The sequence below is a fragment of the Biomphalaria glabrata genome, chromosome 17, assembly GCF_947242115.1.
Source record: "Biomphalaria glabrata chromosome 17, xgBioGlab47.1, whole genome shotgun sequence".
Classification (NCBI taxonomy): Eukaryota; Metazoa; Mollusca; class Gastropoda; family Planorbidae; genus Biomphalaria; species Biomphalaria glabrata.
The window spans coordinates 27,823,930-27,840,518 of NC_074727.1; the positions used below are offsets into that span (position 1 = coordinate 27,823,930).

General features: G+C 34.9%; 2 protein-coding genes across 6 annotated transcripts in view; one reads left to right on the forward strand and one right to left on the reverse strand.

Annotated features, from left to right (window-relative positions):
• The first annotated feature begins 1,134 nt into the window (after positions 1 to 1,134).
• On the forward strand, positions 1,135 to 10,442 carry LOC106078731 (60S acidic ribosomal protein P1-like). Its single transcript, NM_001311261.1, is given in 5 exon segments — positions 1,135 to 1,320; positions 7,407 to 7,467; positions 7,638 to 7,772; positions 10,235 to 10,297; positions 10,393 to 10,442. Coding segments are annotated over 5 exon segments (345 nt in total). The 5' UTR covers positions 1,135 to 1,248; the 3' UTR covers positions 10,407 to 10,442.
• Positions 10,443 to 10,504: 62 nt separating this feature from the next.
• LOC106051947 (phosphatidylinositol 4-kinase beta-like) overlaps positions 10,505 to 16,589 on the reverse strand; it is a 97,210-nt gene continuing 91,125 nt past the window's right edge. For all 5 annotated transcript variants that reach the window (XM_056016470.1, XM_056016466.1, XM_056016467.1 and 2 more), the window contains 2 exons: positions 13,039 to 13,159; positions 10,505 to 10,894 (listed from right to left, as the gene is read on the reverse strand). In XM_056016470.1, the coding sequence (XP_055872445.1) occupies positions 10,710 to 10,894; positions 13,039 to 13,159 (306 nt within the window). In that variant the 3' untranslated portion in view covers positions 10,505 to 10,709. The remainder of the gene's footprint in view (positions 10,895 to 13,038; positions 13,160 to 16,589) is intronic.

Sequence of the window (16,589 nt, forward strand, 5' to 3'; positions counted from 1 at the left end):
GTACCTTGGCAGCATCATAACAAATGATGGAGATGCTTACCATGATGTAGCATGTCGAATAGGAAAGGCAGGGAGCATTTTCCAAAGGCTGCAGCCTATTTGGACTAGCCAAGCCATTGGACTCGAGACAAAAATACACCTTCTCAACACAATCGTCATTCCAACTGCTACATATGCATGTGAGACGTGGAAGTCATCTGTCAAAATTGAGAAAAGACTAAATGTGGCTCAACAGAGATGGCTGAGACGGATTTTGGGAGTCAGTTACACAGACCGGATCTCAAACAAGGAAATCCTATGCCGAACTGGGAGTCGAACACTTAGTGAGGTTGTGACTGAGCGTCGCATGAGGTTTGCGGGACATGTTCTACGTCAAAATGAATTACGCACACCAAGAGTTGCGATAACCTGGAAGCCAAAACGAGGAAAGCGCAAACAGGGACGTCCTCGTATTACCTGGCGACACACCTTCATGGAGGACCTCAGAACAGTGGACACCAGATGGGAGGAGGCTCCAGACATTGCCAGTGACAGATCATTATGGAGACAGCTTGCCGCCCAATGCGCCGAACGGCGCGGGAGGACCTAAGTCTAAGTCTAAGTTATCTAGCCTTGGTAAGGCCAATAATAGAATAAGAATTCTTTGGGAAATTGGGGCATCAACTCAAAAAAACTAGAACAGACACAAAATAGAACAGTGCGATTCATAATAAACAAATATCTACATTTGTGATTAGAGTAACAACTTTTGTAAAATCATTAAATTTAGAGACGCTTGAGGATAGAAGACATTAAAAGTAACGAATCAATTATTTTTCAAACACAAAAACAAAATCTAATAAAATAATCAGAACGACACAAATATAAATGCTAGGACAGATTTCTAGTGCCATTAGAGAATGGAATAAGTTTTCTTAGTCAGCCAAGAAAACCAATGACTTGGCAGAGTTTAAGTCATTGATTAACATGCATGATTAGATGAATCTAGGGAAACGCGTAGGACGTAATCATCTTCCTTCTGAAGTAACGTTTGTATTTTAAAAGATAATAGAAAGAAGAAAAAAGAATAAAGCGAATAATTGTGATTAAGAAAAAGCAAAACAAAACGGAAGTCTGCAATATTAGACCTTTTCCGCTTCCTTTTCCAATCTACCAAGGAACAAAAGTGTATCGTTCTCTTTAGAGCTAAGGCCATCCGGCGACGTACACTATAATTTTTTATTAATCCATACAAAAAAAGCTAATAAAATGGCAGGAGAAGACGAGTTAGCATGCGTGTATGCCGCATTGATCCTTGCAGATGACCAAGTTGCAATTACCGTAAGTAATCGATGTTGTTAAATTTTGGCTAAGTGTAAGCTAAATAAAAAAAAAAAAAAAAAGAAACAGATCTAGATCTATAACTTATAGATTTTTAGATCTAGGTGAATAGGTGGATTTCATATATCTTTCGCTAAATTATATTTGCTAGCCATCCAGATCTGACTAGACTACATCCAGAAAGTAACCTAACCTTACCCTAACCCATTACTCACAACTGGCTACTGCCCTGGTGTAAAAGATCTTTTTGGCCATGCAGCATGCTTAACCAAGTTTCGGCAATTTTTTTATGTTATAAAATCTATAACTCCATAATGGCCTGACCTATGAATTCATCATTCTTTTGTCTATATTAATATAGATATTGTTACGTATTTCTGAATCTTCTGGCTAGATGTATTAGTTGGCACACAAATAAAAACACAGCAAAGAACTTGACGACTAAACTTTCAGTTTCATATAACTTTAATGACTATTAACTCTAACAATTCGTTACTGTAACATGTAGCGTAGAAGACTGTACAATATCTGTCAGTTTACAGTTAGCTATACTTCGTTGCAATTCATCTCTTCACTTCGTTGCAATTCATCTCTTCTCAACTTTCCTCGAGCCGTATTCCACAGAACAGACCAACGACACACTTCCCAGTGTCGCTCCAGGTCTCCCAAAGCTGAACCAAGTCGTACTCAAGTCTACCGAATCAGAGCCGCACACGTCTTACATCGACTGTATCGACTGTAACGGTTCAAGTCCACTGTAGTTCGCTGTATAGACTTTAACGACAGTAGTCCACTCCAGTTAACTTTACCCTAGTTAACTTGCATCGAGTCGTACACATTTCTCTTCCACAGAGCCGCACACGTCTTACATTGTCTGTATCGACTGTCACGACTCCATATGACTGACTTTCACATTAACTTTCTGGCTTATATAGAGTCCCTAATCGCTTCTCCAAAGTTGCACAAACACTCCTAGTATCCTCTGGAATAACATGTCAGGAAACGTCACATCCTGTCTTTATTTATACATGTAGATTCCAGAAAACACTCGCTGCAGTGTCATCAAGTCGGGGTCACACGTAGTGACCTTTATCTGTCACTGTTCATTAGTAACTGTCCCCCTGGAACAACACGTGTGGACACGTCACATCCTGTCTTTGTACATGTAGATTCCAGGGAACACTAGCTGCTGTGTCATCTCGCTGGGGTCATACGTTGACCTCTACCTATCACTGTTCATTTGTAACACTATTTATATTCACAATGTAGGTACTTTGATAAAAATTTCAGACTCAATATATTGTATTGAAACTAATATAGTTAGTTAGAGCTTTTGGAACTGAGTTTATTGATACCTCATTTATGTTTCTAAGTTGATTAGAACAGAAGTTATAGCAATTTTAGTGGCAAAAATTTTGCCTATATTATTTTTTTAAAATTGTGACCGAAAAAGGAAAATTTCACATTAAAAATGCTGTAACTTATTTACTATTTGAGTTATTTGCATTTAATTTTCACCAGAAATACATGATTATGTCCTGATATTTATTTCAATTTCAAACAAGTGGTAGACTGTGACATAATGTTCTTATTCGTTTTTAAAGTGAGGTTACTTGTAAAAAAAAGAAACGGTCGACAAGAAGTACTTTTTCACATTTAGAAGACTCTAACTTTTAAACCTTAAGAGATAATTGAATACAATTTTAAACAGAGATGCTTTATTATCTGTTGATACTTATTTTACTTTTAAATTATAGATAGAAGTCCAAGAAAATATTTTACACTTTATGATGTGACACAACATGTAAAAAAAAATGACAAAGTACTTTTTTTCCATTAATAGGCTGTATTTTTTAACTTTCAGAGCTATATAAATAAAATTTTCAACACAAATGCATGAAATTAATTGTGTTGTTCCTTTTATTATTTTGAAACCTGAGATTTGTGTTAACACAACTTTTTTTGTTATAGATCTGTGGCGTCAGTAAGTAAATGTAATACGTCACCAGGTCGAAAATAATTTTCCAATATATGAATTTTTTTGCTTGCGCCCAATGATGGTGTCAGAATATGTAAAAGTATTTATAACATCCCTGTCTGTTGCTGTCACATTAGTGTGTATGACAATCATGTCACATCGCAGCCTCCTTTAGTTATGCCCATCGCCAATGATGTTCTCTGTGGAGAAAAAAAAATAAAGCTCTTAGTCATGATTGAAGCTTCATTTAACACCATATCAACATAAATGTCATAAACAACTTTAATTTTAAAAGAATATTTTTAGGACTTGATCCTGTATAAAAATCTATGTTATGTCTCTGTATCTAGCCAAGAAATCTTATCTAGAATTTACTTATTTAGATTTGATTGATCAGTGATCTCTCATTGATTTGATCTAACTCTAGATCTAGAATCTAGTAATGAATACTATTGACTTTTTATTTGTCTACTCATCTAGATTTGCTTAGAATCACTATATTTACTTAGTATTATATATTAAAAGTGAAATAATTTAATTAAAATTCATAGATCTAGATAGATTGTGGAAAACAATTACGATAATGCAACTAGATCAAGATTTATAATTATTTTTTAATTATCGGCCATTATCGCGACAAATATTATTATTTTTTAAAAAATCCTTTCAAAACTTAAGTAGTGAGTAAATATCATTATAAAGATATTATTTATGAAGTTTTAAATCATCGATGATCAAAGAAAATGAAGGATTATGATGGATTTCAAAAGGGAATGTGAAATACAAAAAGGATGCAGCCATTGATAAACATAGGATCTATCACTTCCTGTCTAGTAATGGCGGCCGGTTTCACTTTAAAAAATTAGACCTGGCCCAGTCCGTTGGCATTTGCCACTAAACAGGAGCACTTATTGCAATAAACTTTATTAAACTAATTAGCTTTAATATTAAACTAACCCAAATAACTAAATTTAAATGTAGAATGAGCTTAATAAAAAAGAATTTGGTGGTCAACTTACCAGTATGCTCAACACGATGGATCTCCATGAAAACAATAGAATTTATGGTGATGTAGATCTAAAGAATTAATAAATATCCTGTCCTTGTGCGATAAAAAAGCTTTGATTATCCTTTTGAGCATGGATTTTGAAAACAATATCAGAATGGAACACAATGCCTATTGTCCTGGGCTTATATACTGACAGCGGTTAACTACCAGTTCCGGAAACCAAAAAAAAATCTAGCACAACCGGAAAATCAAAGTACCTACACAATGCATAGATGATAGAGTCTAGATTCCAGAGTAAAGGTAGGTCGTTCAGTCTGCCTTAAAAAACACCCACATTTTATTGGTCCCACTTTGCCTAGAAACGAGGTTAGGGTATCCCATTTTCTATTTAAAAGCCTCTTGTTAGGCCGTTCGGTGATATAATAGTTATTTACTTATTATTATTAATATTTATTATATACAAGATTACTTTCAAATCAAAAGCCGCTGGAATTAGGTACTTAGACAAAAAAAATCTATATGAACAGAAGCTATTTAAGTTATGTAGCGCTTGCTGAGAGGGTCACAATGATACCACATTTATCTTTCTATGTTATGTAAGAGCAAAATTATGCCGTTTTATGTGTAGAAAAATGGACTATACTCTAACTCTAGTATATAGCAGCTAGTCTAGCAGTTTATAGGGCAGTAGTGTAAGGATGTCAAAGTACCTACTGGAATTGTCAATACTAATTACACACATAGAAGCAGCAATTGGTGAGCTTTAAAACGATGTTTGGGGTCAACAGAATACGAAGATATTACAAAGAATAAACTTTAACCTGCAACAGTTTCATACTCGCTAAAGTTATCTTCAAATTTCAAACAAGAATTGATAGGTCATCCATTTCTTTAAGTGGGAAAGGAGAGTCTGGGTTGTGAAATGTATTTGTTTCTAGATCTATGTCTATTTAGAACATGGATACTTCTTCTTCTAGCCAGCTTTATGCTGCTGAGCTGTGAGCTCTTTTGCAGAACATGGATACAATAAAGCTGGCATGCTGGCAAAATAAAAGTTAAAAAAAAAAAAGCTTGCCAGCAAATGCCAGTCCAACGGATTGCCAGCTCGGTGTTGGACTTTTTTTCTTCATTTGCAATAAAACGTTTAGGTCTTTCAAACTCAAAATTAATAAGTCAAGTTCAAAGAAAGACAGGAAGTTTGGCGCATGTGCTTATTTCCGAACTTTGATCTAGAAACAAACCACATAGGTTAGATCTAGTAAGTAGATTTCTAGATCTAGCTCCAATTCTAATAAGTTTAATCTACCAGCATAAGAACTTATCTTCTTTTAAAAAAATGAAACCAGATCTAGAGGCTAGATCTAGTCTAGAGATCTAGATCTATTTCTACATTTTAAAATGATTTTAGAAGCTGAACGTATTTACCAGAAAATATGAAATTTAATTTCAAATTACCGTATCATTGCCTTATATGAATAATGATGGGTAATCCTGTATATCCTGACGAAGCTATATAGTGTAGATTTGAATAAGATTCTTGGATGATAGATCAATATCTTATCTTATATCAATGAGTATTAAGTTTTAACTATTAGAATAGATCTAGATAATTAGTTATAATCTTAGTTACAATCTATCACAAGATCTAGGTCTAGTAAACTAGTGCTGGGCAGAAGCAGCGTAGATCATATTAATTATCTTTTAGAAGTCTAGATTTCTAGATTATTCTGTGGCATTTATGTCTCGAGAGACGATCTTTTCCCTTTGCAACTTCTTGTGTGACTAAAGAGGTCAATCCTTGATACACATATGTGTTCACCAGGCGTTGTTGCATTTTCACCCCTTTTTGCTTCTGTTGTGTATGACATCTGCAATCCGAGACCCTTCCCTTTTGATCTCTCTCTCCATGTGGATCTATCCAGTGCTACTTTTTCCCAGCTGCTAGTGTCGATGTATGCAAACCCAATATGAAGCTCTTCAAAATTGACACTAGATTACTCTAGATTCTAATTAAATCTAATAAAAGGCTAGACTCAGATCTAGTAGGTGATTCTATGATTCTAGCTAGATTAGTATTCTAGATCTAACTTCCAAGATCTTGAACTAAATCTAAATCTAGAGTATATAATTAACATAAATTATGATTTGGGTCTAGGCTAGATCTAGGTCAAATCTAGTTAACTTGTAGCTCTAGTGACTCTTTTCCTAGAGAGTTGAATGTCTAGACTTAGACTCAGAGACTATTGTCATTGTGAGTATGTCTACATCCCCCAATACTTAATAGTTTCTTTCTTTACTAGACCTAGCTATAGATAGGACATAGGTGTAAATTGATGATCTACTCTGTTACTATTATCTTAGAATATGAATGACATCTTGACTAATTCTAGATCTACATAATCTAGTAAATCAGTACAAGTTACTATTAGTTAGAAGAATGTCAATATCACTTTCTCTATTATTTTCAGGTTCAGATCTAAAACTGTGTACTACCTACTCAAAATATCTTCCAGTTGATAAAGATACCATTTTTTCACAAAAATTGATCATTTAAGCTAGAAACATCTAATTACCGTAGCATGTAAAAATAGCTCTGTTATCGCTCTCTGTTAGAGTTGAAAAGGTGTAAATTAAATTATTAAAAGCTTAGAACAGCGCCGGTAATGAAACAACCTAAGATCTGACTCTCTGCGACTAGTTGCCAAATGGTTAACTCAGCAAAATAAAATTGGTATCATTGCAAAGCATTTTTTAGGCTGTCTAAAAATTAACCATTCAACGCAATGTTTTAATAACAAAACTAAAAGTTTCTGCGATATAAACCAAAAAAAAGATCCACTAGTTATTTTTTTTTTAACATGTTTGACCTGACCTTCATCCAATTTGCAACCAAAACTCAAATAAGATAGCCAATGTGTTTTTTTTTAAAACATAATTTTTTTACAATTTTGCCAAAATGTGTAATGTATATATAAAATGTATATACCCGTATATCTTATCTATATGTATATATTGAGTGCATAAGTTTGGTAAATGAAAATGTGCTTGAATACATCACTATGATGTGTGTGTATATATCATGTATATTTTTTCTTTTAGAGTGACAAAATAGCAACTCTCTTAAAAGCTGCTGGTGTATCTGTTGAACCATACTGGCCTGGTATGTATATTTGGATAAAAAAATTAATAATCTAAAATTTTAATTTAATACTGTAACTCTAAATCAAATCCTAATAAGCATACCTAAATGTAGCATGCCATGAATTGGTAAATGTTGTAGCTACTCAATATTTAAAAACTTGTTAATCTATATATTGAACTCATTGGCAGGTCTGTTTGCAAAGGCTCTTGATGGTATGAATGTTAAAGATCTGATCACCAATGTTGGTAGTTCAGCTGGTTCTGCCCCTGCTGCTGCTGCTGCTCCAGCCCCTGCTGCTGCAGCTGCAAGCAAGGCTCCTGCAGGTACTTGTCCTAGATTTATTATATTATAAATGTTCAGTGATTGAAGATGGCCTTGGCTCAAGCAAGCATTTCACCTGGCAGTATTTTTCTGAAAGCAGTGTAGAAATGTTTGTTTCCATTTATTGTTACCACTAAAGACAAGCTAGATCTAGTCTGTTGTGACTATTGTCTATGGTGACTATTGTCTATAATTAGAGCAATTATCAGCCTATTTTGTAGGCTACACCCCTCCGAGCCCTCCCTTACCTAAAGTCTTCTTGTTGTAATTGTAAGAGTGACTTCACATGGAAAGTCCGTAAATCTTCTAGATCTAGCTAAAATAAAATAAATAGATCTAATAAAAAATATAGATTTAGCTTATATCTCGTGAAGATAAATCACACCTAACCTGAAAACTTCGTGAATTTTAGTCAATTTAATGATCTCGATACATCTACATTACTATAGAAATACACTAGATTCTAGATTTATGCTTAGTCACTAGTAACTAGAGAAGTTAAATTGCACACAAATTTAATGACTTAGATCTAGAGTCTAGATTTATGGTAGTTTTAGTGAAGATAATTTGCACACAGCCGCGAAAGGTCCACAAATTTTAGTGACTTGGATCTAGTCTCTAGATAAAATCACTAGATTCTAGAGAAGATAATTCACACACAGCCCTGTAAAAGTCTGCAAAATTTAGTGTATAAGTTTGGTAAATGAAAATGTGCTTGAATACATCTACTGTAAATTCAGTGAAGATAATTCTCACAGCCTTGAAAAAGTCAGCAAATTTTAGTGACTTAGATCATGAGTCTAGATCGAAAACAAAAATATTTTGCATACAGCTGTGAAAAGTCCGTAAATATGATTTCACTCGTAAAAACCAGGGAAACTACAAGGTTGGATTCTGCTAGGGAAAAAACGCTAATAGGTCTAATCCCCCCCCCCCCCCAAGCTATTTTTTAGTACGCAAATGTTAACTAAACATTCAAATAGGCCTACATTGCCCTATATATTACAGGCTCTTGTTTATGAGAAGGATTTAACCATTTCACCACTAAGCAGTTGTAAGAAACTATCTACCCCATCGCTAAGAGACGGTATCAGCTATTTTAAAAAATCAATTTTTTGACTAAATTCACAGAAAAAAACTAATGAAACTAACAAAAACCTTCTTTTTATATTAGGAAAAATAGACCTAGGGTTAAGCATCATGTTTAAAGTCATAAATAGGCCTACAGGGCTCAAAAACATTAAAATATCACATCATATTTAGTTGCCTTCCAATATCCTGTTTCACTAGATCTAACATATTCAATACTGGATCTAGCATCAATTTATTTTCAGTATTATCAGTCTTAAATGGTTCTAAATCACTTACCCCAATCATTATATCCATATTCTACAGCTTAAACATTAATATTCCCATTAAAATCTTATTCTAGTAAAGCCTAAATATGTTCCATTTTCTAGGCTAGCAAAAAAAAAAACACGTATTTTTCAAAAAATTAAAAATCCATTCTAACACCCTGCAGATACAAAATAAACACCTAAAAATAGCATCACTATCGCTCTTCTAGGTCAGATTTAGTAAAGGTATAAATAGTTATTTAAAAACTAGTAGTGCATGCGTAAACAAAACAACCCAAAATCGACGATTGCCAGCGACTCTAGTTGTCAACCGGTACCGGCGACTCTATTTGTCAAAGGGTTAAGTAAGCTAATAAAAGAATAAAACATGACCTCAAATGCACACCATGACTCTAGTATCTATAAGATACACATAGGAACTAAAAATGTACATTTCCATCACAGAAGGCATCTCTAAGAATGTTTGTTATACCAGTACCGGTAATTAAAAATATGGAAAAGCAACCATTTGTGATGTGTTTTAAAATAAATATTTGAAAAAAAAAATGCTTGAGGTTTTGGAATGACAGTCAAGTTGTTACTTGATTGAAAGATAACTCATTACATTTTCTGTGGACACACCACAACTGATAACATTGTTTCTGTGGCATATTGGCAATTTATTATTTCCAAAATCAAGTAACAATAATTGATTTGATAAATGCTAAGTTTTGTGTATGTTTTACTATGTATCACATAAACGGGTGGGAAACACACATACATTTCATCCTTTAAAAAAATGTCATGGATAAGTGCTACTAACCCTGTCAGAAAGAAATGCCTAGTTCTAATCAATATTAGTAGACTATTATGAAGATGCATACTACTATGCAATTTTCATGTCCATGAAAATGCATGGGATTTAGTATCCAAGTGGAAAAAGAGGCCTTGAAGGGAATAAGTGAGTGCTGTTTTTATTTAAAGTATCAAAGCTCTATTGATTCAAAACACCTTAATATAGAGCTACTGTATTATCAAATAACTAGTCATTCTCATCTGGATATCACACAACTAGTGCTACACATTCTGGTGCCAACACATTAAGGCTATGAACTGTTCTATTTCAGAAGAGAAAAAGAAGGAAGCTAAGAAAGAAGAGTCAGATCACTCAGATGAGGATATGGGCTTTGGTAAGTTTGCAAGTACCAGTAATTGATTAGAAATTTAATTTTATATTGAAACTTTCCAATGTTCTAATATTCTTTTTTTTTTTTTTTTTTCTCAGGGCTATTTGACTAAAGATGTTATACATTCATGTAATAAACCTTTGATGTTGAAACTACTGTGCTTTTCTTTCATTTTTTTTTTTATGAAACTTGATGAAATTAACCAAGAAGTTGGTTTTATGCACATTTTTTTATTCAATGACAATAAAATGCAAACAAATAACAAGACTAAGCACAGCATCAATGAGGTGTCTCTTTTATAAAATAAGATTTAGAATTTCAGAGTTAAATTTAGTTTAATGGTACAGCTGTAGACCTGGCAACAAAACCTTAAAATCGCACTTAGTTCATATTTACATACAAGTTAACTTGTCAGTTAAAGAATACCATTAGTAAAGTATTGGAAATTATCATACAATTTAGTAGTAAGTGAATGCAAGCTGGCTTCCACAAGACCATCCACAATAAGCTGAAGCTGCTCTTCTGTAGAACTCATGTGAAACCTGTCTTTAAATGCTCTGATTGCACTGATACCTTTATTGAAACATGGAAGTTGAGAACCTGAAGAGGGGTAAAAAAAAACAGTTTTTTGATTATATGATATTACCACAGCATGTAAGCTTCTAGAATAACTGCCATAAATACATGCATTCATACAATGTTTCCATAACTGAAAACCAATTTGGTAAATTCCAAATTAAAAAGTCGTTGCAACTAGCAGTGCACTCCAGAACACTTCCTTTATTTTGTATGCCAGATACATCAAAATAGCTAGTTTTAGTTTTGTGCAGTGTGTCTCAACTTTGAAATACCGGTATGTGGAAACTTATTATTTTTGTTTCAGTAGCTCACAATATGATCTATTCATTTAGAGTGCTCTGCTGGAATGAGAACAAAAAGTTCTTAAGCAACATTCTAATTTAAGCACTCGGCTATACCGGTATGGTATAGTTCATGGTTCAATGAGGACAACATCCAGGTGGAACTGGGGGGAGTCCTAAATGTGAGCCTGGCTGCACACTGGGCAGGTTATTTCAGCTGGCCTTGCTTTCTTCTACCAGCGCTATCTTTTCCTCAGAAATTTGTGCGCCAGTTTCCAAAGCTCGATGTTATAATGCTCTATCAATAGTGCTTTTGTCTCCCAGGTGACAGGGTCAATGCGTAAAGCTTTTGGAGAAGCTTTGAGGGTGTCAAAGCGTTTTCTTTGTCCACCTTGTGAGCTTTCCTTCCCTTGATTGGCCATACAGAAGTTGTTTAGGGATGCCAGAGTCTTCCATTCTGCAGATGTGTCCTGACCATCGCAGCTGAGACTGTGAGGATGTTTTGCAGGCCCGCTTTTCGAAGGACTTCAGTACTGGCTGGTATCTGGTATTTTTCTTGCTACCGGGTATTTAAATTTTTTTTTTCATGTGGAAGAGGTTCAGTTCAGTTTTTTTTTTTTGCATTGCTATATAGAATCCACATTTCTGAGGCATAGAGCAATGTAGAAAGGATGACAGCTCTATAGATCCCTAGTGATACCTTGTCTATTTCAAACATTTGTAGACAGTTTGCCATAAGATGCACTGGCCTTGGTGGTGCGTAAATAACCGTAAATGGATTTCATTATCAATCTTTCCATTTCTGGAGAGCGTGCGCCAAGGAAGGTGAGTCTGTCAACTGTATTTATTTCCTGTCCATTTATCTTGATGCTTGGATCCGAGTAGGCTTTACCAGGAGCAGTCTTTTTTTGTGTTTATAGTGAGGCTGAACACAGAACATGCTCTTGAAAAAGGTTCCATGACAATTTGCTCATTGACATTTCTTTCACGACTTTTTATTCACCCGACAATTTGTTCACACAACATCACTCACAGACAACTTGTTCACTGTAACATATTGTTAATAATATATATTCTCGTCGCATGTTTAATTTTTTTTACATTAAAACTTTTGTAGCTATTATTTTAAAAAAAAAGAAAATTTAATCACAGTTAATTTGTTTTTTTTTTGTTAATTCTTTAGGCATGTCACACATTTTTTAATGCTAGATTAGATCTATGTCTTCTACTTGGTTTACATTTATTAATACCGGTATGTCTTTGTCTCCTGAGGCTGTGATTCAAATCAGTCTAGATCTAGACTTTTAGCACTAGATATTTAGGACTAGGAAAATTCTCATCACTGTTCCTCTGTGAATGAAAGGTACGGCACCGGTACTAAATATAGTTCTTTGATTTCCACATACCCCGGTATATAGTACCGTACCAGTACTTTATCAAAAACATTGTAAGCCTAGTTTTCAAAGTTGTTCTATGTAGTAAAGCTTTGTCTTCTTCAAGGCCTGCAGGTGTCTTGTAACCCTTTCTAAATGGTATTCCAGTGAAATGCTCTAGTCTGTATCTACTAGAGGTGAAATTAAGTGTGTGTGTGTGTGTTCACCTACCTTCTGGAAATCATCAGTTCATTTATTTCTGATATGATTGAGTTTGTAGGAGAAATATTATTTTAAGAAGTCTGTAGATTTTTGTTTGTCCTAGCAACTCCCTACCATGTAGAGCCTCTGGTGCAGTTAGAATGTTTGCAATAGTTACAAGTCAGATAGGACTTTGATCAGCTTCTGTGCATCTATCTAATTGTATAAGCTTATTTTCTTTTACATGTACTGGCTATTATTTTATATGTAAGCCTAGTGATTCGTGCAAGTTTTTGGACTAATGAGCTACCTGTTTGCATGATCTCCACTAGAGGTAAAATCTTGTCCATGTGTTTCCTTGAAGCCACAAAGCCTTGCAGTAGTAAAATTTTAAAATATTCAAACATGTCACTTCCTAAACCTCCCATCACCTGAAACAAACATGCACCAGTGAGTCATCTAACACAGGAAATAAATCAGTGAGTCATCCGACACATGAAATAAATCAGATTATAGATGAAATAAATCAGTGAGTCATCTAACACAGGAAATAAATCAGTGAGTCATCTGACACATGAAATAAATCAGATTATAGATGAAATAAATCAGTGAGTCATCTAACACATGAAATAAATCAGTGAGTCATCTGACACATGAAATAAATCAGATTATAGATGAAATAAATCAGTGAGTCATCTGACACATGAAATAAATCAGATTATACCCAGTACATGGATATATCAGTGAGTATATTTATTTACAGTGTAGTATGCTGTCTTAGTATGTTGTGTTTATTTTGTGGACTTTTACAGGGCTGTGTGAGGGGAAAGCTAGTTAGTTGGGGTCCTTGCATAGTAACTGGTTCTTGTGTGGTACTGAGTTATTGAACAGTTGCGGGTCCACTAGTTAAAGTTGTATCATTAAGTTTTTAGGTGATAATCTATATCAATGGAAGTTGTAACAGTAAAAAGCTGAATATTTTCCAGAGATTTAAGTGAAGTTGGTATTCAATTGAAAGTCTATGTTTAGTTGGAAGAAGTGTAATCAAGAAGAAAGACAAGAACACAGATGTTTCTTCAGTGTGTTGTCAAGTTATTTATAGTCATCTCCGGCAAGATGATGCTGGTGAGTGATACTGGTCTGTAGTTCCCCAGATCAGATTTTTCTCCTTTTTTAAGGGGCTCGACCTTTTTAAAACTTTTTTTTTTATTTCTGTTCTTTTTACAATGAAAATTATATTTAAAGTACCGGTATGACTATAAGTATAAATAGACATTATCACAAGAAAAAGCTAAATTGTGCCCAGTGTTTTTTTTTGGGGGGTTAAAATGGTCAAAATTAAGACCATGTTGTAAATCATTATTTTCTGAAAGAATTATATTTAAGAGTATTCAGTGGGGGAACTGCCCCAGACCCAGCACCTGAGGTGGGCCTGCATCAGGAGATTTCCTTATATCCATCAGGTTTCAAAATGCTGTTCAGCTTTGGTAAAGACAGCATCTTATGAACTGTTCCTTCTAAGTGGCTATTACTGTTTAACAGTTCACCTTAGCATAAAAGAAAACGTATCCGGCAGCAACCAATCAAAATTGTTTATTTCATAAATAAAGGGTCATACAGTTTTGTTATGTCGCAATACAGTATTAAAAAAACATTGTTCCATATACAGTAAATATATACCAATCAAAATAGTTTATTTCATAAATAAAGGGTCATACAGTTTTGTTATGTCGCAATACAGTATTAAAAAAACATTGTTCCATATACAGTAAATATACTGTTACTTTAGTCTGCCATGGGACGAGGGTGTGTGAGAAGGATTCCTTGTTTTGTAACCTCACTCAAATAGTTATTTATCCAATCAGCATCCAGAAAGTTTGACGATGATGTATTCATTTTTTCACAATAGGCTACTATGCATATACATCGGGTGGAGAGGAAAAACCAGTGTTTCAGTGTGTGAAAAAAAGCACATATTTTTTTCATTAGAAAGTTGGATCTGGGAAAGTCAATGAACCAAAGTAGTTCCTATTGTACACTTTGTTCTTGTACCAAAGACAGTATTTTCTTTTCTAGTAAGTTGTTTGGCATGATAGCTACTGGAGGCCACTAGGCCAATGAAAGCTGCTGTGACTACAAACATTTAGGTATTCAAATTCAGCAGCAGAGATTTCTGTAAATCACGTTAAAATGTTTGTAAAATGTTTTAAATGTTTCGGATGTTCCTCCAGAGTTGAAGATAATCTATTTTCCAGTCCAAACCTCCGGCAGGACAATAAGGGATGGCAGCTAGCAGGGTATGAACCCAGGAACATAGAGACGACAGAACAACAGCCCAGCGAGCATACTGCACTGCCAGGCAACCATCCCTACTTATAAGTATGTGTCAGCATGGTTGGATGAAGCTCTGAGAAGGTTCAATGGTAGCGCAATGCTAGAACAAATAATTTCACTGAGATGATCCATAGTCTCAACTGAAGGAGGCCATAGAGAACAAATAATTTCACTGAGATGATCCATAGTCTCAACTGAAGGAGGCCATACAGAACAAATAATTTCACTGAGATGATCCATAGTCTCAACTGAAGGAGGCCATAGAGAACAAATAATTTCACTGAGATGATCCATAGTCTCAACTGAAGGAGGCCATACAGAACAAATAATTTCACTGAGATGATCCATAGTCTCAACTGAAGGAGGCCATAGAGAACAAATAATTTCACTGAGATGATCCATAGTCTCAACTGAAGGAGGCCATAGAGAACAAATAATTTCACTGAGATGATCCATAGTCTCAACTGAAGGAGGCCATAGAGAACAAATAATTTCACTGAGATGATCCTTAGTCTCAACTGAAGGAGGCCATAGAGAACAAATAATTTCACTGAGATGATCCATAGTCTCAACTGAAGGAGGCCATAGAGAACAAATAATTTCACTGAGATGATCCATAGTCTCAACTGAAGGAGGCCATAGAGAACAAATTAGAAAAGAAAAACTGTATTGGCGCACAGTCTTAGCAAAAATTCTAGTGATCCTTCAGTACATTGTCAAAAAAAAAAGTGCATGTCGTGGAAAAACAGAGAAATTTTATGCACCAAACAACAGTCAGTTTTTAGGCTTGGTTGAAATGCTTGACCCTACCATGCAAGCACATCTTCAAGGAAATAAGAATGCAGAGGCTCACAATAAGAACCTTGCATATAGGATTAAAAATGAGCTTCTTCTTCTTCTTCTAGCCAGCTTTATTGCTGCTGAGCTGTGAGCTCTTTTGCAGACTGTGCCAAGGAAAAAAAGTGTGCTGTTTTCTTCAGTTGTTCAGCACTGCCTTACAGGGTGTTGGTTATGTTGGACTGTAGTGAAAGTAGGGTCTGCCTAAGGTGGATTAGAAAGGGGAATTCAAAAAGGATACGATAAGAACCTCGGATATAGGGTTAAAAATGAGCTTATGGACCTTTGGGCACTACTGAGACTACCCAGCTATAATGGGTACCTGACATTAGTAGGGGAAAAATATAGGTAGAGAGAGTTGCTATGATGGGTGTGGGAGAAATCATGGGTACAAACATTTGATCAGGTAGAGAGAGTTGCTATGATGGGTGTGGGAGAGATTATGGGTACAAACATTTGATCAGGTAGAGAGAGCTGCTATCATGGGTGTGGGTGAGATCATGGGTACAAACATTTGATCAGGTAGAGAGAGTGGCTATCATGGGTGTGGGAGAAATCATGGGTACAAACATTTGATCAGGTAGAGAGAGTTGCTATCATGGGTGTGGGAGAGATCATGGGTACAAACATTTGATCAGGTAGAGAGAGTTGCTATCATGGGTGTGAGAGATACAATGTGTACAAACATTT